General features: G+C 41.5%; 1 protein-coding gene across 8 annotated transcripts in view; it reads left to right on the forward strand.

Moving 5' to 3' along the window:
* The first annotated feature begins 2,493 nt into the window (after positions 1-2,493).
* GRIP1 (glutamate receptor interacting protein 1) overlaps positions 2,494-26,839 on the forward strand; it is a 326,528-nt gene continuing 302,182 nt past the window's right edge. For 4 of the 8 annotated variants that reach the window (XM_065048514.1, XM_065048529.1, XM_065048543.1 and 1 more), the window contains exon 1: positions 2,495-2,685. In XM_065048514.1, the coding sequence (XP_064904586.1) occupies positions 2,631-2,685 (55 nt within the window). In that variant the 5' untranslated portion in view covers positions 2,495-2,630. Of the gene's footprint in view, positions 2,686-26,839 lie in introns of all 8 variants that reach the window. The other 4 variants (XM_065048544.1, XM_065048495.1, XM_065048520.1 and 1 more) reach the window with 3 other exon arrangements.

The raw sequence follows: 26,839 nt of genomic DNA on the forward strand, positions 1-26,839 counted from the left end.
GAATTTTTACTCACATTCAAAGTGATGGCACAGTTAAAAAAACAAGCTAGAAAATGGCTTATTGTGGTCTGAAGAGTATGGCAATCTACTACTACATTCCTCCGACCTGCAATTTTGCAGAACTCCAGTGCTGGCAAAAAGACGACAGGAGGATCAGAACTACAGTGTCAATGCTCAATGTTTGTATTTTTTTCATTCATGATGGAAAGAGTAGGAGTAAAAGCTGGCCATCAGAGGTAGTAGGTAAGATTTAGGACATGGATGACACACAATCATCTTAAGTTTTATTTCACTCTATAGCACTTGAAAGCCCAGGTTTCTTTTAAGAAATGGCAGAGGTTAGGAGAGTAAGTGCCAAAGTAATTTTTTAAAAGTAGCTATATGGCTTCTAAACCACTTCATTGCCTTGAAACCCGTTTCCTGGCTGTGTATTCTCCAGCAGCTCCTGGGACAGTTTTCAGTACCTGCTCCTTGTGTACCTGCCTCTGGGTCTTGTCCTTCTCTGTTTCCTATGAACCTGCCTCTGGCAGTGGTGTTGCTCTGCCTGCACGCCCCAAGGGCATCTTCTGGAAGCTTTGCCCCTTGAGCAAAGAATCTGGCTGGAGATCTTTATTTTATAATGCACACTCACATTTTCCTTTAGAAATACCAATTTAAAAAAAGCCCCAACATTATTTAAGTAAAGGGACTATGAAAGCAGGGAGAATTTTAGTATGAACATGTCACATCTTGAAGAAAGGCCACAAAACTGTGGTTCAGTAATGCAGGAAATCCAAATTTAGGACCCTCAATAACGAGACAAAAATATCAGTGATTCAAACCTGACATAAAGCCAGTCTGACACCTCTAACTTGGTAAAATATTATTGGTTTGTTAATATCAGGCTGTTGTTTTTTGTTATAGGTCAGATATCACCTGTCCTCTCACAGACATCAAGAGAGTTGGTGGCACAAGCAACTCTTTATTGTATACCCTTAATTCAGCAGAAATCCAGGATATGCCTACTCCTCTTTCAGATCACTGGTACTGCTCTGTGACCCTGCCATGTGTGACTGCAGTGTTACCGATGATGTGACCACGGCCCAGGTGCCATCAAGGAAAAGCCAGTAGCTGCAGTTTCATCAATAGGATTTTAATAAAGGGGTTTTCACGAGTATCAAGACTGGCACCAAGTCAACGCAGAAAAATGCTGTGTCAGGAAACTGTCATTATGTTTACAGCAGAAATTAAGAAAATCCTTCAGGAAATTAAGAAAATCCTCCAGGAAATCCTTCAAATCTTCATTGGGTTGAAGGGTTCATGTGTAGTTGTTTGACGGTGTAAAATTACATAAATTCTATAAATATGAGGCAATGACAGACAATACAAAAAAATACACACAACATAACTGTTAGGTAGGATGATGCCCATATAGCAGTCCAACCCTAGAAGTGCCCTGGGGGAAAAAAATCACTTATATTACTGTCGTTATTTTAAAATTACATTCAAACCTGCCACTTTGAATTTTTATAGTGGGGGAGTTTTTTTCTATAAAAAATGAAAGGACTATTTAATCACCACGGCATTAGTCTCCTGTTAGGACATGGCTGTGTCAGGAACAATTTTAGTAGTGAGATTTGAGGTCTTTTGGTCAAAAGGTCGTAAGGAAACGGCTGCAATAATGACAGAAATTCGACCTGTCACAACCGGGTCCTGGACTCCTTATGGTGCAAATTCGGTTTATCTGATCAAGTGGCTGTCAGTGCCGTTCTCTGGGAGCTTGCCTGTATTTTAACTCTTTATTTCCCCGCTTTCGCACATGCGGGCGCAGGCAAGCACGCCGGTCGCCCATCGCGAAGGCGACGAACTCGTTTTAACGCTGCATCCGTGAAGCCGGAGCTGCCGGGCGAGGCGAAGGGCCGGGCGGGACGGTCGCAGACGGCAGCAAACGCCGTACCCCGCATACCGGCCGCCCGGAGGGACCAAAGCTCGCATCCTTCCACAAGTGAGGAGACGGCCACCCCGGGCCGCGCGTTTCACGTCCCCGCAGCCGTTAACACGCGTGTCACAGCCGCTCCCACAGCCCGCCGTCCCTCTGTGCCCGCGGCGCGGACACGCCGGGGCGCGGAGCGGCTCCCCGCGGCCTGCGCCCGGTGCGGCGACACCGCGCCAGCCCCCGACCCGCACCTGGCGGCCGAGCGGCGGCAGCTCCGTCCCGCCCCGCCCCGCCCCACCTGGCCCCGCCGTGCCCGGGTTGGGGCCGCCCGCGGGCCCTCCATTGTGCAGCCTGCGGCTCGGGCGGTCCCACCTACCGGCGGCTGGGAGGGCCGGGACCGGGCGCCCCTCCGCGCCACCCCCTCCCGCGATCCCCGAGCCCACCCCCCTCCTGTCCCCGGTTGAACCGGGGCGAGTCCGCCCCGCGCCCTCCCTCCCTCGCTCCCTCCCTCCCTCCCGTCCCCCAGGCTGGTGGAGCTCCGCCGCCTCCCCTCCCCCGCGTGCTCCCTCCTTCCCTCCCTCCCACCGTGCGGCCGCCGCCCCTCCGCCGCTGCCCGCCGGAGCCGCCGACTTCCCCCTGAGCGCGGGTTGCCGCCGCCTCGCCCTGCCATGAGCCGCCCGCCGCCGCAGCAGCGCTGAGCGGGGAGAGCGGAGCCATGCCGGGCTGGAAGAAGAACATCCCCATCTGCCTGCAAGCCGAGCCGGAACGAGGTGAGCGCGGAGCACCGGGGGCGGCAGCCACCGCGAGGGAAGGAAGGAGCGCGGCGGGCTGCCGAGCCGCCGGCTGCTCCCCCTCCTGCCCGCCGTCTCCAGCGCACGGTGGCAACCGCCCCGCGGGGGTCCGGGCGGGCCGCCCCGCGCCTTCCATCTTGCTCAGCCGCCGCGCAGGAGCGGGGGGCGTGTGGGGCGGCGGCGGCAGCAGGCCGGTACCCAGAGGCCGGTACCCAGAGGCCGGTACCCAGAGGCCGGTACCCGGGGGCCGGCCCGGGTGGTACATGAGGACGGCCCCGCCGCCTCCGCGCCAGCGGCAAGTAACTTTACTCCGCGGTGCCACTGCCCGCGCTCCCCCGGGCCGGGGTCCTAGAGACAGGGGAGGCGGGCTCCGAAGTGACTTCGCGAAACTTCTCTACATGAGGCTTAGCCCCGGGGCCGCCACTCGTGGTGGCGTGGGGCGAGGTTGGACCCGTCCCCCGGCGGGGGGCGCCGGCTCGGCGGAGCCGCGAACTCCCTTTGGGAACCGGCAGCGATCGCGCCTTGGCGCCGAGCAGTGCCCGGAGGAGCTGCCCCGCCGGCCCCGCCGTCGGCCCAGGAGTCGCCTCGGGTCCCTAAACCTCGGAGTAGGGGTCGGTTCTGGCGGCAGGCTGATAGTTTCTGGTCACTTTTCAAAATCAACAGTCTATTTAGTGTAATAAAAAGGTAGAGGGCTTCCGTCATGGGAGGCTGGCATGTTATTGCCCTGTTCGCAGTCAAAGGAGAAAAGGCTGGTACACCATTTGCACTTGGGAACTTTCAGGTGTGCCTGTCGTCTTGTATCTTTGATTTACAGGTCGTTAATGCCATGGTAGTGTATGGAGTCCTGAAGTAGGACGTTTGGTTTTGGTTGCTGTTGTGTTGGATAGATAGCTGGACTGCTAGGGACAAAAGTGCCCTGAGTATGAAAAAGGAGGAGGTTTTCTTTTCTCTGTGGAAGAAGTATTTAATCCTTGCCTTGGAGGTACAAGTCTGCTGCAGAACTGCTGCTGTGCTTCTGACTAAGAAATCCTGTCCCTAATGGGAAGTTCATTGCAAACATTTGACATAAATGTAGTTGTTGAAACGGGAGCAGGTATTTCAGTTGTGAAAAGCTAGATTTTGTCTTTCCTCTGAGTACCATAATTGCTAAAATCTATGGTCATATTTCTTTATGTCAGGAGTCTGTGTAGTTGAGGAATTGCAGAAATAGGATGGATGACAGTTGTCAAAATATATCAGATGCTTTTACAGATGAGGAAACTTTAGAAAGGGTCTGATGTGGCTACGTCAGAAACTGGAAAGATTTTCTTATTTCATTCTACATAAAGGTTGTGTCATGAGCTGTAGCATGCAGGCTTGTCTTGATTTGAAGTAAACAATGGTAATGGTTTTGCTCTGATGGGTTTAATGCCAGTTCGAATACTGGTTTGTTAACAGCTCTGGTTTATTACTATTTTCTGTTTAATCTCTTTAATCTTCATTACAAAGTTAGATAGATTTATATGTTAATAATCTTATCACTGATGCTTTTCTTTATTGTATTTCCACTGTGTAAATAAAAAAGCTCTTCTGTGCTTAAAGTAAATTATTACCTTCTAAAGTATGCTTTATTGCATATTACTCAAGTTTAGCTACTATTTTAGCAGGATTCCAGTTACTGGAACTTTTCAGGTTTAGACTCAGAAAAATATGAAACGCTCAAAATAGTTAATCAGTGTTGAATTTAATGGTCCTTGAGTATGAAGAATTGATGAAATAAAGCTTTCAAACTAGCCAGAAAAATGGCCAGTGCAGTAATGAAATGAAGGTGCATCTTCAGCTAATGTTGGAGTTTAGTATGGCATTGAGTTAAAAGGCAATTACAGATACAGTTAAATTCTGGTTCAAAGCCAGTTGTGCTAACATCCCCCTCTGCTGTTTCTAGAAAATATTTCCATTCAGTTACACCGCAGAACATTTTATGTACATTATGCTATCGGAAGACTTCGGTGAATGTAATACTGTTATTTTAAATTAACATTGCAGCTGGTAATTTCCTATGATTTAGATATGGAGTAGTATTGGATGTGAAATATTTAGCGACATAAATTGTATTTATGTCACAACGAAGCACACTCATATATAGGATATAAAATACCCATTTATTCCTCCATCCCAAATGCACGTGTACATTGGATAATAATACTTACGCAGAATATAAGAAATAACCTGTAATCTAATTGCTTAAACTAGTGTTTTCTGCTAGTGAGAGGAGCTAGTCTTTATTCAACCACACAAACACCAGCAGCACTGCCTGATAGAGATTTTCCTGTACACCAACACAGAACTGCTGTTAATTTTGTGCAAAGTTTCTTGGTGGTGGATACTCCCAAAGCAGACTAAGATGAAACAAACAAAAAAATACCCCAACCTCCTCCCCCCCCCCCGCAACAACAACAACAAAACGCAGAACAAAACCAAAAAATACTTCACCAAATTAATCAGAAAAGAAACCCCAGACACAAAGCAAACCAAACCTCTGAAAACAAGACAGTAGCTAAATAATCCTGTTCACCCATGTGCCTCCAGCTGGCTTTCCCCTTCAGTCTCAGCTATATTGTATCCACGGTCTGTACACGGCTTCTCTGTCATAATAAACAGTTACTGTGCAGCTTTAATTTCATGTCTAGTTGTAGCAGCAGGTTTGAACTGGAAAAGAAGAGATCGCTGGAGGTGCTGGGAGAACTGGGAAGGCAAAGTGTTGAGCCACAGGTGCTTTGTAGTGACCATCTTTCCCCACACTTCTCCCCCTCAAACCTCACAGGCTTCTCTTTAGCCTCTGCTGGGGAGCTCTGCATCCTAAATGTGCACCTGTAGAGAGCTGATCAGGTCCCTGTGTCCTCAGCTGCGGAACGGAGACAAGTTGTGGATGCTAAGACGTGAAGCTTGGGGGGATTTGTTAGAGAGGGTGTGTGGAAATTTCACTGCATCCCTGAGGCAGCACAAAAGGTTCACTGGGTATTGATACCGTTGTATCAATGTACCCATGCAGCCTTTCTTTGAGGAGTGCTTCAAATGGTGGTTTATCTCCCTTGATGCTCAGTTCAGGTAGTGTGTCGGGAACTGGACTGGGGAGCTACTGCAGCAGCGTGTTTCTGGTGCGAGGGGTCAACTCAAAAAACTATTTGTGGAGCTTTGTTGTTTTGAGTGAGGAGCTGTCAGGATATTGCAAATTGTGATATCCGTGTGCAGACGCACTGGGTTTGCTCCAAGCAGGGTTATTTTAGTTTACCGGTATCCTTGTTTTGCCCCTTCCTTGTGTCAGAGCCCCCCTTCTATGTTGAGTGCCTGCCTCAAAAAGTTCTTAGCTCAGCCCATCTTTATTGTTCCTGTAAGTCATGTGCTGAAATGGAGGTTGTCCAAAAACTCACCCAAACCAGAATTTTGCTAATGGAAATTGGCTGGTCTTACTGAAATGAAGTAGCAGAGATGTGGTCAATGCTGTTGACTCACCTTGGCAATAATTGGTACCCAAAGTGAAGGAAAGTAACCTGGGTTAATGTTTCAAGCATCCGAGCGCACTTGTGCACGTACGGTTTAGCATTTCTGAGGGCACTTTGTCGTGGAGAAGATTCTCTTCCAAGGGGTGGCAATCAGTGATATTTCAACAAATATTTTTAGACGTCTTCACTGTGGAAATCATGTGGAATACTTACATCAACTAAAAAACGATATTGTGCTGGTTTTTTAGAGACTAAAACCATATTTAAAATACGAAGTGGAGAGCTGCTTTTTTTGTGCATACTGCAGCACAGTTGCTGGGTTTCTCCTGCCTCCTCTGTAATCCAGCAGGACTCTGCAGTGGCTGCGCCGCTTCTGGCTTCCAGCACCACGATTATCACAAGGAGTCCCCTCCTTTAGAGGACAGGAATTTTCTTTCGTGTTGAGTGAAAGGACTATAGTGTATGCCTGATGCAGTAAACCCTGTCATTTCAGAAATGACATGTGAAGGCTTACTGAAGACAGTGTCGTTAAAATTCAGGACACATTTTCCGACTCCCCGATTTTCTGCCTAAGATACTAAATCAAATCTTGTTATGAACAACCTAAAACACTTTTTGAGGTGACATCTGAACAAATACTTTGAGAAGAAAAATGTTCTTGGGTTTAATTTTGTTCGATATCCCTTCCAATCAAGTTAAATGAAGGCATCTTATGGAACTCATGTTTCAGATTTATAGCTGATAAAATTTGACAGGAGTACAAAGAACAGTATTTGTATATCTTGCGTATTCACTATGGGACTGCTTGAGATCCCTTAACGTAAATGGCTATTAAGAGTGCATCTAAGTATACTTTGGTCTTGATTTTATTTTTTTTTAAAGGTATTATGCCTTCCACAGTTGTTCTGCCTCTATGCTTAACACGGTAGGCCAGTTATGTGGAAGGAGAGACTGTATTTTGATTTTTGGCTCTTCCATCTGTCGTCACAGTTCTTGACAGTCACAGGGAATTAGGTGAACTTCAGGAAGCATCTTAAAGGAAACATTAGGAAATATTATAAAACTTGGGACTCAAGGATTAAAAAAAACGGAAGTATTTTGTGAATCGTGCTTCAAATACATAACTAGCTTGTTCTCATGGAAGATGTTCTAACAACAAGCATCTATCCCTGAGGTTACTGCCACATGAGCTTGTCTGCTCATCTCAAGCTGGGACAGAATCAGTTTCTCAGACAAGAAGGAGATAGGGTGTATTGAACTTAGTGGGGTTATTGTGGTTTAGCAATTTACATCTGATCAAATGAGGCCACTTTAACAGAGGATGCGCTTCATACTCTTTCCAGATGCATTTTAAGAAATCAGCTTGTATTTTCAACGCAAAAGGCTGAGGATAATTCTTCATTGTCTTTAATCTCTACCCTAATAAGGCAGGAGGAATCTTTTCCCTGATTTTAAGCGGGTCCTTGGAAACTGAGGAAAGTAAGAGCTAGAGACCTAGTGCTTGCATTTAGCTTACTGATTTGTAAACTTTGGGATGTCAGGAAAGCTGGGGATTTGAAATCTTGTGCAAAGGCTTTCTGTTTTCTCACTTGTGTCACATGCCTCCTGAAAAGTTAAAGTATAAACCAAATGGCAGAAAACCTTTGAGGAGAGGATGTGTTTACAGTGGCAGCGCTAGGAGCCAGGACTGGGTGTTGGGGGAGAACATATGGAATGGTGCTTGGAAGGTTATCTCTGCCCTAGTGAAAACATTGCCTAGACTTAGTGTGGAGTCCAGACAGATACCTGGTGAGTGAAAAACAGGACATTTGGTCACTTATGCCATGCAAAACATGCTATAGTTGCTTAGTGAAGAAGTCACGAATAACAGCAGTAAGGGCAACAATGGAAGGAAGAAGCGTCACCATATCCTAACTGCTGATGTAACACAAGAAGCTCATTTAACTAGCTGCCTTCTGGCCCTCCAGTGGCATCTACAAATATATGTAAAACTCAAACTGGAAATCTCTTAATAATAAAAGATAAATTAATAGCAAAATACAAATTACAAATGGTATGTATTTTGTCCTTGTCAGGGCTTCTGCCTCTTTTCTCCTCAGTGTGACCGAACTGCGTCTTGGTCTGTTGGTCCTTCTCCATTTGCTAACCTGAACACTGGTGAAGATGATTTGCTGGGTGGGATAAGATGACACTGTAAAGCTGTTTTTTATCAGCATGCAAAGGACACAGGCACTGTCTCAGTTTTTTCATTCTTTCTCTTAAAACCATTTGGGACCAGGAGGACTCTTAACATAGGGATGGAAAGGAGGCAACAATTGCTCCCTGGTGTCCTTTTAGCATGAAAGGAATTAAGAATAAGCAAAAAGCATCTACATCTCTTCCAATCTGTATAACCAAGTTAATATGACCTGCATTATTAAAATAATTTGATAAATATTGCAGAACCTTCATGAAGATATGGTCTTCACTGATTGCTGGGAGATGATAGTCTACTGTGTCTGGGTCATAACAAAGGTTTTTTCCCATATAGAAGGAAAATGTGGGATACTCGGTGGAAATAAACCATTTCTGTCTTTGCAGATGTAAACCAGTTTCTGCTATTGGTTGTCAAAAATTAAGTTAGATTTGCCAGCAATAAGAGATGACTTATTGATATGGCAACAAACACTGTAGTGTCCCTCAAAGAACAACAACACATAGAATTTGAAGCACTAAGGATATTTGTCACTGATGGGCACAGTTGCTTTTGTGGGTATCTGAGAGCCGTGAAGTGTATATAAGTTCTAAACACAAATTCTTGATCAGAGTTTCCTGTGCACTGAAACATTAGAGACTGACATAACCTGAAACACAGAAGCTTCATTGTTAGACCCTTCAGTAATTTAGATGTAGGCAACTTTTCTTGAATCTCAACACATGCCTATATCCCTTCTGTGGGTTGTTTTTAACGTGATTCAAAATGTCTTGGGCTGCAGCTGCTCAAGGTTCTCCATGAAAAGCTGTCAAGACCCATGTTGTGCTCAAGTGGCTGCAGTAGGCAAGGCTTGATGGTGCATCTTCTCCACATTGCTCACGTCTGAGCCCTCTTTAATCATGCTGGTGTTTATGAAAAACGATGCACTAAGTCAGCAATTGTTTGTAAGGGTCTTATGATTTCAGCTGTGTAATTATGTGTCATTTGAATGTTTTTCCTAAGCTGTTTGAATTTGTGCATGTTGAAATGTCAGAGTGCTGTCCGTCCTGGCTTACGCAGATAAATGTTAATGAGATGTGTCAGCATCCTATGTGGGTGGGGATAGGGTGATCACCTGCTCAGCCTTCCAGTCTGGCAAGATGAGCAGGGCACTCTGTAAAACTTAGTGTAAAATAGTAATATTTCTGTTGGATACAAGAAATCTTGGCTCCTATATCACCCTGCTGATGCTTTCCTTGCTCTCCCTGCTGGCACAGGCTGTGCCGGGTGGCCGGGCAGCACAGACCGATCTGGCATGTCCTGTGGTACTTGGTGGTCAGGTTTTACAGTTCTTAATGAGGCTGATGATCTAACACTTTTTTTTGGTTTGTTTTAAGTCATTATGAGTGCTAATTCTTCTTCCCACTGATTCTGCATCACAAGGTAGAAGCAATGTTCTTTGCTTTCTGTTGAAATATTTTAAAGAGAACACTAAGGAAAAAACAGGTGAGCAGAGGCTGACAACTTTGATACCAATACATATTTCACATGTAATTTTGCGGTCTTCTCTCTTTGGAAATTACCACAGGCATCAAGAAAGACAGGTGTGACTGACACAATCTTGATCTTTTTTCTGTGCCTTATTTAATTTATCATTATCAGGGAAAATCGCCATTGAGAAGATTCTGCAACTGTCCAGGGAAACCTGCATAGAATATTTTAATAGTTTTACTGTCCTTCTTATGTACTGGGATGCCAGACATTTAGTGTGTTCCATAGTTGTCTCACTTAAGTTTGACTTTTTTTTTCTTCCTCAATATAACATAATTTCTTTATTCCCTGAAATATAGTTAAAAATAGAAATATAATGATTGCAGTTTAAAAAATAACTGTCAATGAAACTTACTCTTTTCTTTTTTTTAACCAGTGGGATGAGACTGAATTTTTAATGCCACCACTTTGTTGGGTGCTAATTGAATATTGCATAACTGAATACAAACGTTTCCTTATTAGCAGACAGTATTTTGAACATTGTAAAGTATTGCCAGAATGTGCCTTCCCAGTAACTATCTTTCCTAAGAAGGCAGGCACTGCATAAAATGGTTAGTTTTGCTTAGCGAGCCACACCGTGTAGTGCAGCACTTTGTTCCTTAAGCAGCTTCATGGCAGGTGAACGTACAGTGAGATGGGATCTTTCTGTACCACCATGTAAAGTGAATTAAAACCAACGCGTTTGCATTTTACAAACAAAATGAAGAATGTGTCGGTGACTGGAGCATGTGTGTAACTGAGTCAGATCCAAGACAATTCCTCATGTTTAAAGCTTTTTGTTTTTATGGACCTCAATTAGCAAGATGTAGAAGTGATGCCAGCTTTTCTACAGTTGCCTGTGATGGAGAGCAGGTGTTCCACAGTCCAATGCTTATTTGGCAGTTTAGCTCCTTCTACAAAAGGGCAATATTTGTAAGAACAAATGAAGAGCAATAACTTGTGCTTTCTTTTTTGGGGGGTGGGGTATAATAATGGCTAATGTTGTGCCAGATCCTTTACCGGCGTCAAAAATGTCTGTGGGATAAATGTGTTCTGTGTAGGCAGCAACAAAGAAATGTTCATTGGGTCCTTTGGGTAGGGACTGCCAGTGGTTCAGAGCAACGGTGTTTGCTGGTGGGAGGCCTTATTGAAAGCTGCTATTAAACCAGGAGTAACACACCTGTGGACTATTTGGATTATATTGCTTTTTTCTGTTTGGATTATCATATCTGTGGACCAGACACTGTGTCCTTTGTATTGCTGTGGCAAAGAGGAGCTTCCCCTGCTTCATTTTTCACTGCGATTAGGAGCTTCTCTTATTTAAGCTCAGTAACGAGCTGGTGCTGGCAGGTGCTGCCTCTCACCCGAGAAGTTTTTTTGGCATCCGAGCAAAGCCAGGATAGTTCCAACGAGTGAATTGTGTCCATCTCCCTGCTGTACTCAGCATTCTCAAAATCTCTTCAAAGCACTGGTCGCTGGCAGGATTTTGTCATCGCTTGTGCCCACGCTCCTCATGACAGGGTTGGGACCTGAGACTGAGATGAGGCTGTTGTGGAGTAAACGCACCATTTTACTACTCTGACAAAAATTTAATTTCAGGGGCATTTTCAGTGAAGTATTTGGGTTGTTTTTGTGTTAGGAATGGATTATTTACACAGCAGCTGGGCAGAAAGTAGAGCTGTAGTCACACAGGAAATACTCTGGAGAGTGAAATTCACTGCCTGGTAAATGAATGCAACTCTGCTGGATTCTGGAGGTTAATTCACTTGTGCCAGCAAATTTACTGAGCCCTTGTAGCTGTTATTGGAGGCCGTTTCTTAGTCTTAAGATCTGAAAAGTCGGAGAAAACTATTGCCCCAAAAATACGTTGCCTCCTTTACATGTATCTGCCAGTTTTATTATTTTGTATTTTAACATTTTCTAGTGGTTTTGTAAATATCACAATGCTTTTGAATGCGGTGAGAAGATTTGAGCCTGAGCCTTTCCAAAATACTTGATTTATTTGATAAAACTTCCAATTTTGTGAGGAATGTACGTGTAAATTACTTGGCTCTTTTTTGTAATACTAACCTTTCCCAAACCAAACAGGTGGTATATAAGATGTAGACTTTGAGTAAACTGTGTTGTAAAAGGTTCTCTGTACATCATGACTCAGCAGGACCAAGGACCTGTGTCTCCTCTCTTACAGAAACGTGTTTTGAAATTATAATTTGTGGTGCTTTTAACTTCACCTTTTTCGAGGACTGTTTGCAAAATGTGCAGGAGCCAGATAAACTTGCAGGATTTGCATGTCAAAAGTGAAGCAGTTTATTAAATGCTTTCAGGTGGTGTGTGGGCATCTGTATGGAGAGGGGAGAGAAAGAATGAAATGGATAATGTATAAGATAATTCAGTAGCTTTATACTTGTAGCTCTTGTGAGTCAATAACTTAATTCAAGAATGTTATTAGTAGCCAAAAAAACCCAACACCCCTCTTACACCTCAAGCACCAACTGTTAAAACACGACTGGTGTTTTTTGTGTGCTCACATTTACTTATTGGACAGACACATCTCGTAACTTAAATTTCACATTGTCTTGATGTGAATATTTCAAGGCTTTAGTATTCCAGAATGTTCCTGTCATTACACCTGCTGACAGAAACGATGCCCTAGCTCAGGCTTTTTGTCTGGTCTTGTATTTCACGTGTCTGTCCTGAGTTTCAAAAGTTTTTGAAATTTCCTGTCTGCCTAAGATGTTGCTTTCACATGTCCACAGATGCAGGCGTGCACTGGCACCTATATTTATGTGTTTGGTTTTTCTTAAAAAAAATAATGAATGCTGCGTATTGTATTAGTACATCATTCTGCTTACACACATTTTAGTCATATTCATTGCTAAGTGTTTAAATATTTAGTGTGAACTGATTCTTGCTTTTCAGAACGCCTTAATATGAAAAGAGCCTTAATTTTCAGATGACTTGCCCTCTGTCATTAAATATAAATTTTTAAAACCAAAGAAAAAGTGGAAGGTTCAGCTGCTGGCTCTATATTCTATTTTGTGCTTTCATCAAAGATCTGGGTAGTAGGTATGTAGTGCCTGAAGCCACATTGCTACACATATGTTTCTTTGCTGTAAAGTAATTCAAGTAATTTTAAAAAACACAACTTCTGAGAATTTTATGATGACCTCCTCAGGTAAGTGGCTTAAATACTAGAAACATCCTTGTAGCTGAGTTATGGAGTCCCAGGTCATCTGAAAAACTTGTCTTAATGCTTTTCTTTCCCAGCTTATAATACACATCAGGCCAGTTTTGGTGTTTCTTTCCTCTTCTATCACTCCTTTCTTTATGAACTTCTCATGGTTGGCAGCATTTTTTCTGACCCTTTTTTGTAACTAGGCATAATTAATTTATTTTTTTAACTGCAGAGAAAGAAGTTAGCATTAAAAAACCCCAATAGAATGACTGGCCTGTTCATTGAAACTGAGCTTCGTTGTGTAGGCTGATATTCTGAACGAAAGTGTTGAAAAGCAGCATTTAATTGACTTGTTTCAAGAGCAGCCATGTGGTGCTTCGATGCTGGCTGAGGTTAAACCACGACAGTTGCTTATCATTTCCTTAGTGCTAACTGCCTGTAATAATTACATGAAGTGTCTTTTTGTAATTCGTACGGTTTTGCTTTCAGTTATTAAAATGAAAATTCAATATGTTTATGCAGAATTTCTAAGTGTTCTAGTCGGCAAATTCTGGATTTTATGCAGTTATGTGAACACAATTTTCTGTGGAGTTTATACTGAATCGTAGATTATTCCTATACAATTAGGATGCGCAGGGTTGTAGTTACACATGTTTAAGGGTTTGCAAGGTTAAAGGTAAGCATTTTCATGTTATTTAAAATATACCTTTTGTGGCATTCCATACTAGTAAAGTACAGTACACAGGGAGCACAAATGAAGGTCAGTTCCTGGAATTGTTCTGCTCTCATGGTTTGGGGCAGTATTCTTTAAACAGGACAATTTTTAGCGTATTGCAATGAATCTGGGTGTTCAAGTTCAAACACATACATTAACTTATTTACACCTACTTTCCAGTTGATAATCAAATATTTATCATTTTGCCTCAATTGATAACACACTGAGGATTAAAAGAAAAATGAAAACTCGTAATGAATGAATATGTCAAAAAGGTCTGTTTATCAGCAGAATGTGCACATGTAAGGCTTGAACCAGCAAACTGTCCTGCATGGAGTCTCTAATACAGCAAAGCACTTAAAAATATGCGCTTTTTTTGGATCAGATCATGACACTCAGTAGACTGTTAGGCTCTAACCATATGAATGAATAACGCACATAGGTCCAGTTCATTTGATACTTATCTTAAAAACATTCCTATCCACTGAAACCGTTGCTGCTTATGTACATGGATATTTGGGAATGAAAAATCCTTTTGAAGTCTGTATGCTTAAATTTAGGCTTATAACTTATAGGCTTAAGTGGATCAAAGGATTATTCTAAAAATACACTGTTTGTTTTCTTTAATTAAAGATAATTCTTGTAATATCTGTGCTGGTATCTGTTTTGTGGGGGAAAGAGCCAGTAAAAGTGGTTTAAAATATAGTAAATTTTCTCGCTTTCTTTTTATTAAAAACCCTTTTTTCCCAGACAGCATGGAAAATATATTTTTCCTTGGTGGTATTATTTTGCTTATTCCTCACATTCTTTGTTGGAAGATAAGTTAAATGTATTTAACTGCAGGATGCTTTATATTCTTTTTTTCTGGTGGAAAAACATTTTCATTTCCGCTCATAGAAAAATGTCGCATCATGAATGAAAGTAATGCGCAAAAAATGTATACTGGGAGCTGGCAGTTTTATCACCAAAAGTGACACATACCATTTACCCAAACAGGTCTGAGATCCCAGTGTTTACAGAGTTGCCTGATTCATCATCACAAGAAGGCTGTTATGTATCATAGCAGGGGGAAAAATGTTTGCCAGAGTGAAGACATTGAGAGTTACTTTTTTCCAAACTTATCTTTCATGTGGATCCTAAGAACCTCAAGCTTTTCCCCACTGCACATTTAACTGTAATAGCCCTAAAAATAGAAGTTATCACTGTACAAAATACGGCAGCATCTTGGTTGAAATCAATGAGAGTTTTCTGTTGAGGTCGTTGAACGCAGGGTTTCATGTGGTTATCTGTGCTGTTGTCATTTGGGACAGCTGATATGTTGTCATCATTCTTCTGGAAAGTGGAATACTGCGTTGGATGCAATGAGAGGATCACCTGTTGAGGAAGAGGGATTTAAACACTGTGGGGCTGTTACTGTGCGTTGGCACTGAAAGGTGTTTGGAGGAAAAATAGCAGCAATGCTGTTTTTCTAATTTGTATTTTAATTCCAAGGCAGTTTAAAATACATATACTTCTGGATAATCCTTACTACTTTGATTTCGTATTCCAGTCTCTCTTTTTTTGTGAACTTCTGATGCATCTGTGCTTTGAAAATGCTTTGCAACCTGGCAGGTATTACTGAAATCTAAGCAATAACAGAAATATTAACATTTCCAAACAAAGTCATAAAATGCTCCCAGACAAATTTTAATGTTTTCTGCTTTGTCCAGCAGAAGAGAGAACTTTGATTTCATGAGTACTTTTCATCTTCAGCAGTGGTTTATAAACCTTAGCCTGCCTTCTTTACTCTGAAGTACCTATTTGTGAAAAAGTTGAGATGGAGGTGTGGCTGGTGCAAGATCTCGGTACGCGTCTGCTTTGCAGTTTGAACTCTTTCATGTCTGTTTTTTCAGTCAGTGGAACACTATGCTCTCTAGTCTTTCCTGTGTGCAGGAACTGTACAAGATCTCTCTTCAATTGGTTAGAAAATATGACAAGGAGAAAAAGAGACACTTTTTTTTTCTGGGGGAAAAAGCTGTGGTTGTGTGAGTTAAAGTGCATCAGATGAATTGCAAGTCTGCTTTCTCATCCTTAGAAGCAGGAAGCCAGTGTCAAATGGCAGCTCCATTTCTATGCTGTCATACGTGGAGTAAGCTGAATAATAATTAAAAAAAGCTTAACAAAAACAATATGATTCTGCAATATGACACTGCTGTTAATCTCTTCTAGTGCTCTGTTGTTTTCCAGTCTGTTAAAAAAATAAAAATCCGTTAACAGAAAATGCTCATGTGTTTGCCTCTAAACAGATTTCAGTATTGCAATGGTAAGGAACACTGGTGTGTAAGTCATTAAACTATGTGAATATGAATTTGCATTTGCTAGTTTCCTGCTCTAGTGGTGCATCTCAATGTGTTTATTGAAGGTTTCCCTGAAAAACAAAGTCCTTAAGGAACATCTTTTGAACATTAATGTCCCGTCAGGGGAGAGAAGCATTATTTTCATAATGAAAATATCATTTTTCTCCTTCAAGTGAGGTGCTGCATAAAAGGTAGACAAGAATAAAAGCACTTTTGCTTATTTGATCTTCCAGGAGCAAGTTTATGATCTGCCGTTGCAGGGTTTGGGGGCTGGATAGTCTATGAGCCCAGCTGCACAGAAGAGAGAAGACAATTTTTTCCTTTGCATGTAAACCCAAGAATTTACATGTAATCTTGTAAAAAATCTACTCAGCTAACACTAAGATGTGAACGCCAAAGTAAACAAGCATGTACAGAAGAACAGTACCAAGTTGGACTTGTCAGTGTTAGGTTTATGGTTGGACTCAATGATCTTAAGGGTTTTAGAGTCACAGAATTGTTTGGGTTGGAAAGGACCTTAAAGATTATCTAGTCCTAATCCCCCTGCCATGGGCAGGGACACCTTCCAATAGACCAGGTTGTTCAAAGCCCCGTCCAACCTGGCCTTGAACACTGCCAGGGACGGGGCATCCACAACTTCTCTGGGCAGCCTGTTCCAGTGCCTCACCGCCCTCATGGTGAAGAATTTCTTCCTTCTATCCAAACTAAATCTACCCTTTTTCAGTTTAAAGTCATTACCCCTTGTCCTATCACTACATACCCTTGCAAAAAGTCCCTCTCCAGTTTTCTTGTAAGTCCCCTTGGGTACTGGAAGGCTGCTATAAGGCCTCCCTGGAGCCTTCTCCTCTCCAGGCTGAATAAACGCAGCTCTCTCAGCCTGTCCTCATAGGGCATGTGCTCCAGCCCTCTGATCATCTTCGTGTCCTCCTCTGGACTTGCTCCAAGAGGTCCACATCCTTCTTATGTTGGGGGCCCCAGAGCTGGACATTCCAGGTGGGGCGTCATGAGAGCAGAGGGGGAGAATCAGCTCCCTTGGCCTGCTGTCCACGCTTCTTTCCATGCAGCCTAAGTTACAGTTGTGGTGCATGTTGCTGGGTCATTTTGGGCTTTTCCAACCTAAATGATTCTGTGATTCTATGTTAATCTGTAAGAGACCAATTTAGCTGGTAATCTTCACCCTTCCTCCTGATGTCCCAGTAATTTGGACTACAACAGAGAGAGTTTCTGAGATTGGTCTCCGGCACATTTATTTTTATGGCTGATTTTTTTTTTCTTTCCTCCCACCCCCCAAGACTCACACTTTACTGAGCTTCTAGGGTTGTCTTTTTGACGGTGATGGACTTAAATACCGCAGCTGCTTCCCCAATACTGCGTAACACAGAGCATTTACCATTGGTTTTCTGTCTGACATGAGCAGGTACTGCTCACTTTCCACATGACCACCTTTCCTTAAGCTATGGGTGTCACCTGGGATAGTAAAGAGAATAGTTTTTACATTAGCTTCTGCATTCAGCTATCAGCATCATGTTCTGCTTCTTCCTAAACCTGTGTTTGGAATGTGGTTTTAATATGAGCGATCCTTTTAGTCATATTTCAAGGTTGCAATGAATTAGGGAAGTTATGGAAAGAATTTGGATCTTCAAGGCAAAGACCCAGTGAAAAACACAGATAGGCAAACAGGTAGAATATCTTTCCATGGAAGCCTTATTAAATTGGCAATGGTGAGAACTCTGGACTGATTAACGTTTCGTCTTAAGATGTTTTAATATACAAAAAAAAAAAAAAAAGACTGAAAATTCCAAGATGTTATACAGTAAATAGGGATTGTGCAATGGTGTTCTGATGTGTGAGCTAATATTTGCCCATTGAAGGAAATAGTAACAAAATGTCACTTGACTAAAGAAAAGAACAGTTGAAAGGTCTAGTGGTTCCTTCATCTGCTTCTTTACATACAGTATAGGCTGTGTAAGCATAATTTGAAGTTCAAAACATGATTTGTTTTGAAAAAGCTTCTAATTTTTATTCATTAAAAGTCAAATTAGGATGTTTAAACTTAGGAATAAGCAAAACTTCATGGGGTGAAATTGTTTGAAACTGTTTTAATTATGTCTCATGTCATTCTGCAAATGTGTTAATGTCTTTTATGGTGAAGTATTTAATAATCATAATCAAAATGTGTTTCTAAATTTTATGATTTCTGGTTATAATAAAATTAAGTATTTCTTAAAAGGAAAAACAACAACAAAAATTGTTTTTTTCCAGTAACCTAAATAACATTGACTAAGCCTCCAGTATATCTAATATTCTGCATTTCCATTTGTTATATTAACCTTGATGTCTTCATGTTATTAGTCTTTTTTGAATAATTTCATAACATTTTGTTGTTTCCTTTAACAGTTAATCATCAGCTATTTCAATGCTTTTTAAAAAATTTGATTGACTTTTTTTAACAGGAAAAAAAAAAGAGTGAAAAAACAATATTCAAACAGGAACACTCTGTCTTCCATGTTCATTGGGGCAGAGGTCCTTCTCGTCTGCTTTGTCTGCAACCACATCTATTGTTTCCTGATTTCACTGGATTTCACTGTAGCAGTGAAATGCAGGGTAACCTTCCTATTGTGGATATTGGTTAGAAATTTATTATTGTCCTGAAATCTGAGAATTTGTATTACATTTGAAGCTTCTGTTTATATTTTATTGCTTACTATTATAAAGTGAGTATGCCTGTCATCTCTATAAATGCCTGATTTAATCCTGTAATCTGTTGTCTGAGTAGTATTGCATGGAAATGAAATTCACAGTCTAATTTTGTGTTGTGTGAAGAGAGACTTTATGTTATTGCTTGCTAATTCTGATGGATATTCTGGTTTTCTCAAATGGGAAAACAGAAGTTATCCACTGGGGTATGTCCTCAGCTTTATTTGTCTTTGTCACCGCTGTCCATGTTCTTTGTTGGAGAGGCCTGCTCTACTTAGGCTGCATGTTTAGCCTGGAGAAAAGGAAGCTGAGGGGAGAGGTTGTAGCATGGAGAGTGTTGGTTTCTTCTCCCAAGTAGCAAGTGATAGGACAAGAGGAAATGGCCTCAAGTTGTACCAGGGGAGGTTTAGATTGGATATTAAGGAAAAAATTCTTCATGGAAAAGGTTGTCAGGCACTGGAACAGGCTGCCCGGGGAAGTGGTGGAGTCACCATCCCTGGAGGTGTTTGAAAGGCATTTAGGTTCTTAGGGACATGGTTTAGTGATAGAGTTAGGTTAGATTATGGTTGGACTCGATGATCCCGAGAGTGTCTTCCAACTGAAATGATTCTATGCTAGTCTCTCCTTCACACCTGCCTAGATGGTTGTGTCTCTTCTGAAGTCAGGAGACTGGAGCCCAAGACTGAGGTCCAGGTCCAGGTGTACCTTTGCTGTGTACTTGCAGTTCTTGTTCCCTCTATTCACAAATCCATCCTTCTTGAATTTGGAGCCACTGTAGTTCCTTGAGGAGGGTTCCTTAATGGATTGTCCTTCGGTCTTCTGGCATTCTATTGCCCTTCCCTTTATTTTCCCCAAGTACCCTGACATTGCTCATGGTCTGCCCTTCTTTTGATTATCTTTTAATAATTCTTATGTGATCGGCAGACATTTTAAATCTTATCAGTCATCCCTCTTTCATGTTGGTCTTCAGTGTCTTTCTGTATTTTTCTTTTTTTGGAAGATTACTTTTTCCTAGTTTAAGTACATTTCTAGTCCTTCCTGGTTCATATGAACTGGACATGGAGTTAAGGAGAGTCAGATCTTGTTCATGAACATTTTTTTAAATTCCATAAAGCACTGATAAGAGTGATCATCTCTTTTTCTTTACCTCCCTACTGAGTTGTGTATGTGTGAACCTTTTATAATAACTTATCTTCAAGACGAATGCTGTATTTTGGTCACTTAAGATTTTTCTTATTCTTTGGGCTAAATGTTTGATTTTGCTTTCTGTGGGATGAAAAAAAAAATATTAAAATATATTAATCACAGTCAGTTAACTTGACTTTTGAGAAGATGGTTTAGAAAAGGAGGTGGGAGAAGAGGGAAGCATTTCTGCCCGTGTATCAGAGAGCCTGGAAAACCTGGGGACCTCTGGCTGAGACTGAGGGCTCTCGGCTTCCAGACTCTTTGCTGTTGAGTTAGAAGTTATTCCAGATAGAGCTACAACTCAACATTGGAATGACCAGATCCATATATAGTTTTTTGTAACGCTTTCTATATGTTGAAGTTTTATGGCTTTCTGTTTGTTTTTATTGAAACATTTCATTTCATTTTTGACTAATCAGTAATTTGTTGGAAAAATTTAAACTCTGATTTTAAGGATCAATAATAAAGTTAATATAACTGGCAAGATGTGGACTCACTGTTTGAACCCAGAAATGTAAGTTCAGCAGCGCTGTAGAGAGACTGTAATGAAAAATACCATGTGATTGTATCAGGAAAGTATACATCATTAATGATAAGAGAGGTAACTTCTAGGAAGAAGACAGAGTATAAAAGGCCATTACTACTCTAGAAGCTGGAACAGTGGGAATTCTCACCTTGGTATTATCTGTGGTCATCTCAGTGGAGGTGATAGGTGATATGCCGTGCCTTGGAGTGACTTCTGGAGGAACATTGTGAACTGATCTGGGCGTCACGCTTTAAGCCAATCTGCACGTGTTGTGAGTGGTGGCAGCAAAAGTGTGTGCAGCTTTGGCGAAGCCAATTTTTGTCTTGTCTTTAATGGGAGGACAACTGCTATGAAGAAGGCATGTGTTCAGTAGTGGACAGAACTGAGCTGCTCTGGCAGGGTTCCTGGTCCATGCGCTATTTTGGAGCAGCAGGGTTGGGAGTATTGTGGCAGCCATGGTATTAAAAGTTAAAAAAAAATGTGAATAATTATTTATGAAAATGAATAATAAATTGATATAGTAGCTTGTATGTATTTTGATTGTACTCTGCAGCTGGCTTTCTCTCTGCCCTGGTTTGTAGCATGAAGGATCATGCTGGGCAGCGCTAGGCAGCGAGTTCTCTGGTTCAGCAACTTAATGGGCACTGATAGTTGTAGTTAGCACCCAGCAACAGGACTAATTTCCAGGGATAGCTACAAAGCTTCCTGAACAATTTCAGCTGTTGATTTACTTGAGATGTCAGAAAGGTTTTTCCACTTGAGATTCTGGGCATGTGGTTTGTTATCCCAGGGCTTTCCCCTGGTTTCTGTATCCTGCTTCCTAATAGCAAAGGGTCTTTGAACTGCTCCCGCTTTTCCATCTCACCTATGCTTTTTTTTTCTTTCCCTGTCCCTCTTATCCTTTTTCCATTTTCTGCTGTCTTTTATCCCCGTTTCCACAAGTCTTATTTCTTACTGAATTACCTCTTAAGACATGCATTATAAGTTGGACTGTAATGATGGTGAAGACAAGCTAAATAAGATGTGTGTTTGGTGTTCTCTGGGCATAACTTGCTATGTTTTCCTTCATCAGTACAACATTAACTGAGTGTATGGGCAAACTCTTGCATCTACATAAAATAGAGCAAAAATGCTGAAGAGGGACTGAAAAGGTCAGTTTGTCTAGCGTTATTCAGCCTGCAGTTCATGAATCACTGCTGGTCCATAAATTGCTATGAAATGGTCCTTGAAACAATTATAGAATGCCCCAGGCATGCACAGATGCTCCCACACGCTCAGCAGGATTGTGTCCTAGTAAGTGGGCAGGCGTAGTCGGCAATTGGCTCCCAGCTGCTGTCCAAACCTCATTAAAATGTTTATTGCTGTCCAGTTCTGAACTTAACAAAATTCTGTTGTTTTACCCAAATATTAGGTAACCCTGTTCTCAACTTCCTCTTATGCTGGTACAATAGTTAAACCTTGAGCTTTCTTGCTTGAGGAAGCCGCTCTCTCTGCCTTGCAGTCCGGATCTCCTCCTGCACTGAGTTAGAGGCTGTTTATTGTGCCTAACACCTGTCTGCTTGTAGAATAGCTTCAGATTCCCTAGTCCCATATTCTCAGATTTTACAGGTTTCCTTTGTAGCCTTATACTTCATTTCAATCCATGCCTGGCTAATAATTTTTTCCTTACCCGGTCTGACAATTGTTCTGTATTTGTTTGCTGTCAAGCCTCTGTTGGTGGTCATAATGATCACAGTATTGTGTGTGTTCTAACATCTACCTTCCCTATCTGCGTGTAAAGCTTTTGGCAGTAATCCTTACAGGAAAAGTCCAGTTACGTCCTTCTAGCCTTGCAATACAGCATGCTTAATGAGATCAGGGCTAATACATTCTTAGTACCGTGCATTAGAAATCTGAGAAGTTAACATGCTAAATTATTTCTGAGCACGTCCAAATACCTTGTTTTGTGATTGATTTTTGTACTGTGGTTAAATTTGGGTAATATTCTGTGACACATCTGTGATGCAGATTTGAAGTCCTTACCCTAAAGAATGTGAATGGAAGGATGCATTAAAGAAAAGGCATTGGATATTTTGGAAAATATTAGTACTTCAGGTATATTCACTTGTATTTCAAGTGTCATAGAATCTTTCAAACTATCTGACCCATTTGGTTGAAACAAGAACAGTAGGAGCAACAATCACCCAGAGGCAAATAATTAGCACAGATTTCAGTCCAGTTAAGATCTGGCAAAGAAACAGATACCTACATAAGGTCTATTTTGTAAGGAGCAACTGTAATAATAGGTAGTACTAATAATGAAAGAGTTGCAGGATAAAGTAGTTCCTGTAGAGTGGCTAGAAGCTGATTTTCGTTGTACTGAAGGAATATCATACAGAATGAGGTCAACTGGTACAAATCGACTGTCTATGCATTTTTTTTTTCCTACATGATAAGGAATAGAAGTCAATCCCTCTCTTCCAAAAAGAGAAGGAATTCAACAGTATTAAAAATAAAACTGCCATGAACAAATCCAGGTATTCTTGCTGTTATCCTTTTGAGGAGAAAGACTTATCTAATGCAAAAAAACCCTTTCTGATAAAGGTCGAAAATGTATTTAAAATTTTTGATATCCAAAATGAGCAGGAGCTGATAAAGTTTTAGTAAATATTTCCCCTTAGGACCCACAAAGGAACCTGTCATTACTCTCCACTCTGCTTTGGGAGGAGATAATTAAAGTAGAGTCACAGAATGGAGCTTCTGAATAAAACAGGCAATGCGTGAAACATTACAGGTTTGAAGGAGAAAATCCATTGCATGTTCATTTCCCCAAAGTACATGGGAGCAGAGGCTTTGCTCACAAAAGAAACTGTAACATCAACTGCATGAACAGGGAAATTTGTTCTAGGAAATAAATAGATAAATAGTAGATCTCAGGAGAAATCACGTGGTATTAGCTACGATCCAGGCATCTTTAGATTCTACGTGTTTTTTTTTTTCCAGGGCTCTGAGCCTGAAAAGCACAGTCATGATGTACCAGAATTAACGCGTCTCAGTAGTACGGGTATCATTCCACTGGGTTTTACAAATTGGTGCTTTGTAAATGTCTGTGCTTTTGGAGTTGTGTTTTCATGAGTGCTCTTGGACGTGTCAAGGTCACAGAAGGACTGGATCTTATGTCTTGGTCCCAGCAAGTAGCAGTGTCCACTGGCAGTGAACTTGCATCACCATGCGGGTTGGATCTTGGTATTGGCTTGACTGGGAAGTAAAACTTTCAACACCTTCAGCCTATATTCAACAATGATTTGGGAGAGAGGTGGCAACCTAGTAGAGACATTCCAACAGATTTCATATATATGGGAGGCTGAGTAGAGCAGAAAGGCACAAATTAATACATCTTTAAGGTAGTCATTAAAATACTATATTTTATTTGACAGGCTGACACCTGGCGTGTGTGGGCTAGCAGTCAGCACGTACATAGCTCTGAACTGGCCTCAGCATGCACTACCTTGCTCTCTGGGGATGTTAAAAGGGACATGGAGATGAGCTTTAGGTGTAACAGGGCAGAAAATGTGTCAGTAGTTGGGCAAGGGGCAGAGGGGAGTGTGTGAGATTTGAGGAAAGGATGGCTTCAGAGGGGTGGTGAACTCCTCTGGGAGTTTATCACACGTCTCTGGTAGGAAAATGTCCTTCCTGTTTCAGTTTTGGTCTCTTTTCTTCTCTAAATTGTTTTTTAATTTAGCTGCTATGTAGAAACAAGGGGTGAATTCAGACCATTGTGTTGTAGTTATTGTGCATGCAAAATTGTACAAAGGGAGTAAAGTCAAACTTGCCTTGCAAAAAGGCAGTAGTCAGACTGCACTGGGTGCATGTGGTACAAAGGTTCCTTAGTTACTGTGTATATGTGGAGTATATATTACTTTTTATAGCCCGCTCCCTGCCCAGGTAGTCAGTGCAAAGATGAATAGTGATTGCATCCTGAGCAGTTAGTTAATGTCTTTTCTTCCAGTTGTTCAGGATGTGGCCAGTGCCTCTTTATTTAAATATTCTTCTCCAAATTCAGAATTACTAGTAGATTCTGTGGCCCTCAGTGCAGTGTTATCTGACTGCGTAGCAATGTTTTATGAGGCTAAGTAAAACTCTGATAATCCGCATTGTATTTGTGGCAAACCAAGGAAACGACAGCTTAAAATCAAAATTATCCGCTAATGTTTGCAGCCATTGCTAAGGCAATCTTCCACACTGCTTATCAGATGGCAGCATGAGGAAGAAGTTTGATTCACTGCTCCCCTTGGCCTCAGTTCCAGCTGCTTCCAGGCTTTGGCAGAGTGCAAGGAGTCCCTGCGCGTATCTGGTTTCAGGCTTTGCGAAAAAGAGATGGAGATTTGATAGGACAGGGTCAGTCTTGCTTGAAACGGGGGTGCAGGGATTTTTTTGGGGGAAGATGAAGGGTTACCCTGAAAGTTGTGGTGCAGGATGACAGGGGGACCAGCATGTGGATACTCACTCTGGAGTCTTGCATCCTGTAGCCTTCAAGCCTTTCCTTAGGGATGTTTGTGGTTTATACCGGCTCCTCTTCCAGCAGTTCCCATTCTGTGTGACAAGTGCATGTTCTTAATTTTCTGTCTTCTCACTGTAGCTCCTAAATAGCTCTCTTGGGTTTTTTTTTGTGTTTGTGGTGTGTGCTTTTTATTTTTTTTCTTCTTTCTCCACATTTCTCACCTAATTTGTTTGGCGGTTGGTTCCCAGTTTTCTGAGCTTCTGCTGCTGCAGCACTCTTGGACACCTTGTTCCATTCTGGATGTTTTGGTTTTGTTAGAGCACCTTTTGTCACATGGACAGAACAGGATCCACCATGGTGGTCCTCATCTGTTACCCCCTGCTGAAGAACACATTTTCTGTCTTTATCCCTGTAGTCCCAGGCTGACAGGAATGGGTGGCCCATGCCAGGCTTGGTTTCCCTTGCCAGATTCATCTGTGGTTGGTGCGTCCATGGACAAGCTTCCCGAAAGCATCAACAAAATGGATGGACCCTGCAAAAACACTAGTTTTTAAACTCCATTAGAACTTCAATGTACCTATGCAAATCAAGAGCTGCGAGAGGTCTGTCTGATGTATCAGTCATTGCTGTGTAGGGTTTCTGAGGTTTCTGGTAAGTCTACCCAGTCTGTAGTTGAGAGCTCTATCTGCTGGGCTTTAAGTCCCTGAACTAAAAAAGAAGCATCTAAAATTTTCAAAAGAAAAGGTTGAAAAGAAATTTAAGGTCATATAAAGTGTTCGTTTCCTTCAGAATGTCTATAAACAAATAAGAATACAAGGAATTTGTTATTTAAGTCTGAGTATGATATTATGAAAAATTTCAGCTCAGCAGTTGAAGTCCAGCAAAGCAAGGGGCACATAAAGGCAGTGTCAGTTTTAATCATTGTCACTGATATCAACTAGAACGAATACAAATATAAATGTTCCAAGTGGAAAAGTTTTAGTCCCTAGCTAAGAGTTGGCTTTTCCTGCCACCCGAGGAGCTGATACGACATCAGTTCTGGTTCCCAGAGGGAGAAATGAGGTTAAGAGTTGATGTGTCATTCCTCAGAAAATAAACGAGCAAGTAGGGTATTTCTTTTTAATGGAACTTGCAGAATGCTGGTTGCATAGGTCTTAGTGTGCTTGATAATATTTAGTATGAATTAAGTTCAAAGCTAGTGTACCTATTTGTTTTAAATAGTGCTTTTTTGGAAAATGATTCTGCAGGTTCTCTAGAAACTTACGGGTCTGCTGGGAAGTTGAAATAAAGAGCTTGGAAACTGATGAAACTTGGGGTAATGAAAATATTCATGTTTTTTTTTCTGCAGTAGCCTTTTTCATCCTACCTATTATTTGAGCAAGTGAAAATATTTGAGAATATAGCAAAGAAAAACTTTCCATGGTGCTCTTTACATGCACTTCTCTGATGCAGGGTGCTAAGGCAATCTGACCTCATGGAGGAAAAAACACACAGTGTGTAAGATTCTTCAGAAAAACTTGTTCCTTGTATTTATGTTTTGGATTCTAAACTCTGTATGAGGTGGCACATTTATTTCTCTTGGTTATTGCTTATTTTGTGCAACACATCATTTGATGAATAGATTTCTTTCAAAACTAGCATTCAGAATTGGAGGAGTTGCAAAAAGAAAAGAGCTTCTTTTATAACTCTCACCTGTTTTTTGAAAAGCTGTAATTTTACCAAATTATTAGATGAACAAAACTAACAAATATAAAGAGATCATGCTGCTGTAAAAAACTGGTTTAGTGTTTATGAAAAGTGTAGTTATAAATATTTAGAAAGCCAAGCACTTTGA

The sequence above is a fragment of the Columba livia genome, chromosome 1 (genome assembly GCF_036013475.1).
Source record: "Columba livia isolate bColLiv1 breed racing homer chromosome 1, bColLiv1.pat.W.v2, whole genome shotgun sequence".
NCBI classification, from domain to species: domain Eukaryota; kingdom Metazoa; phylum Chordata; class Aves; order Columbiformes; family Columbidae; genus Columba; species Columba livia.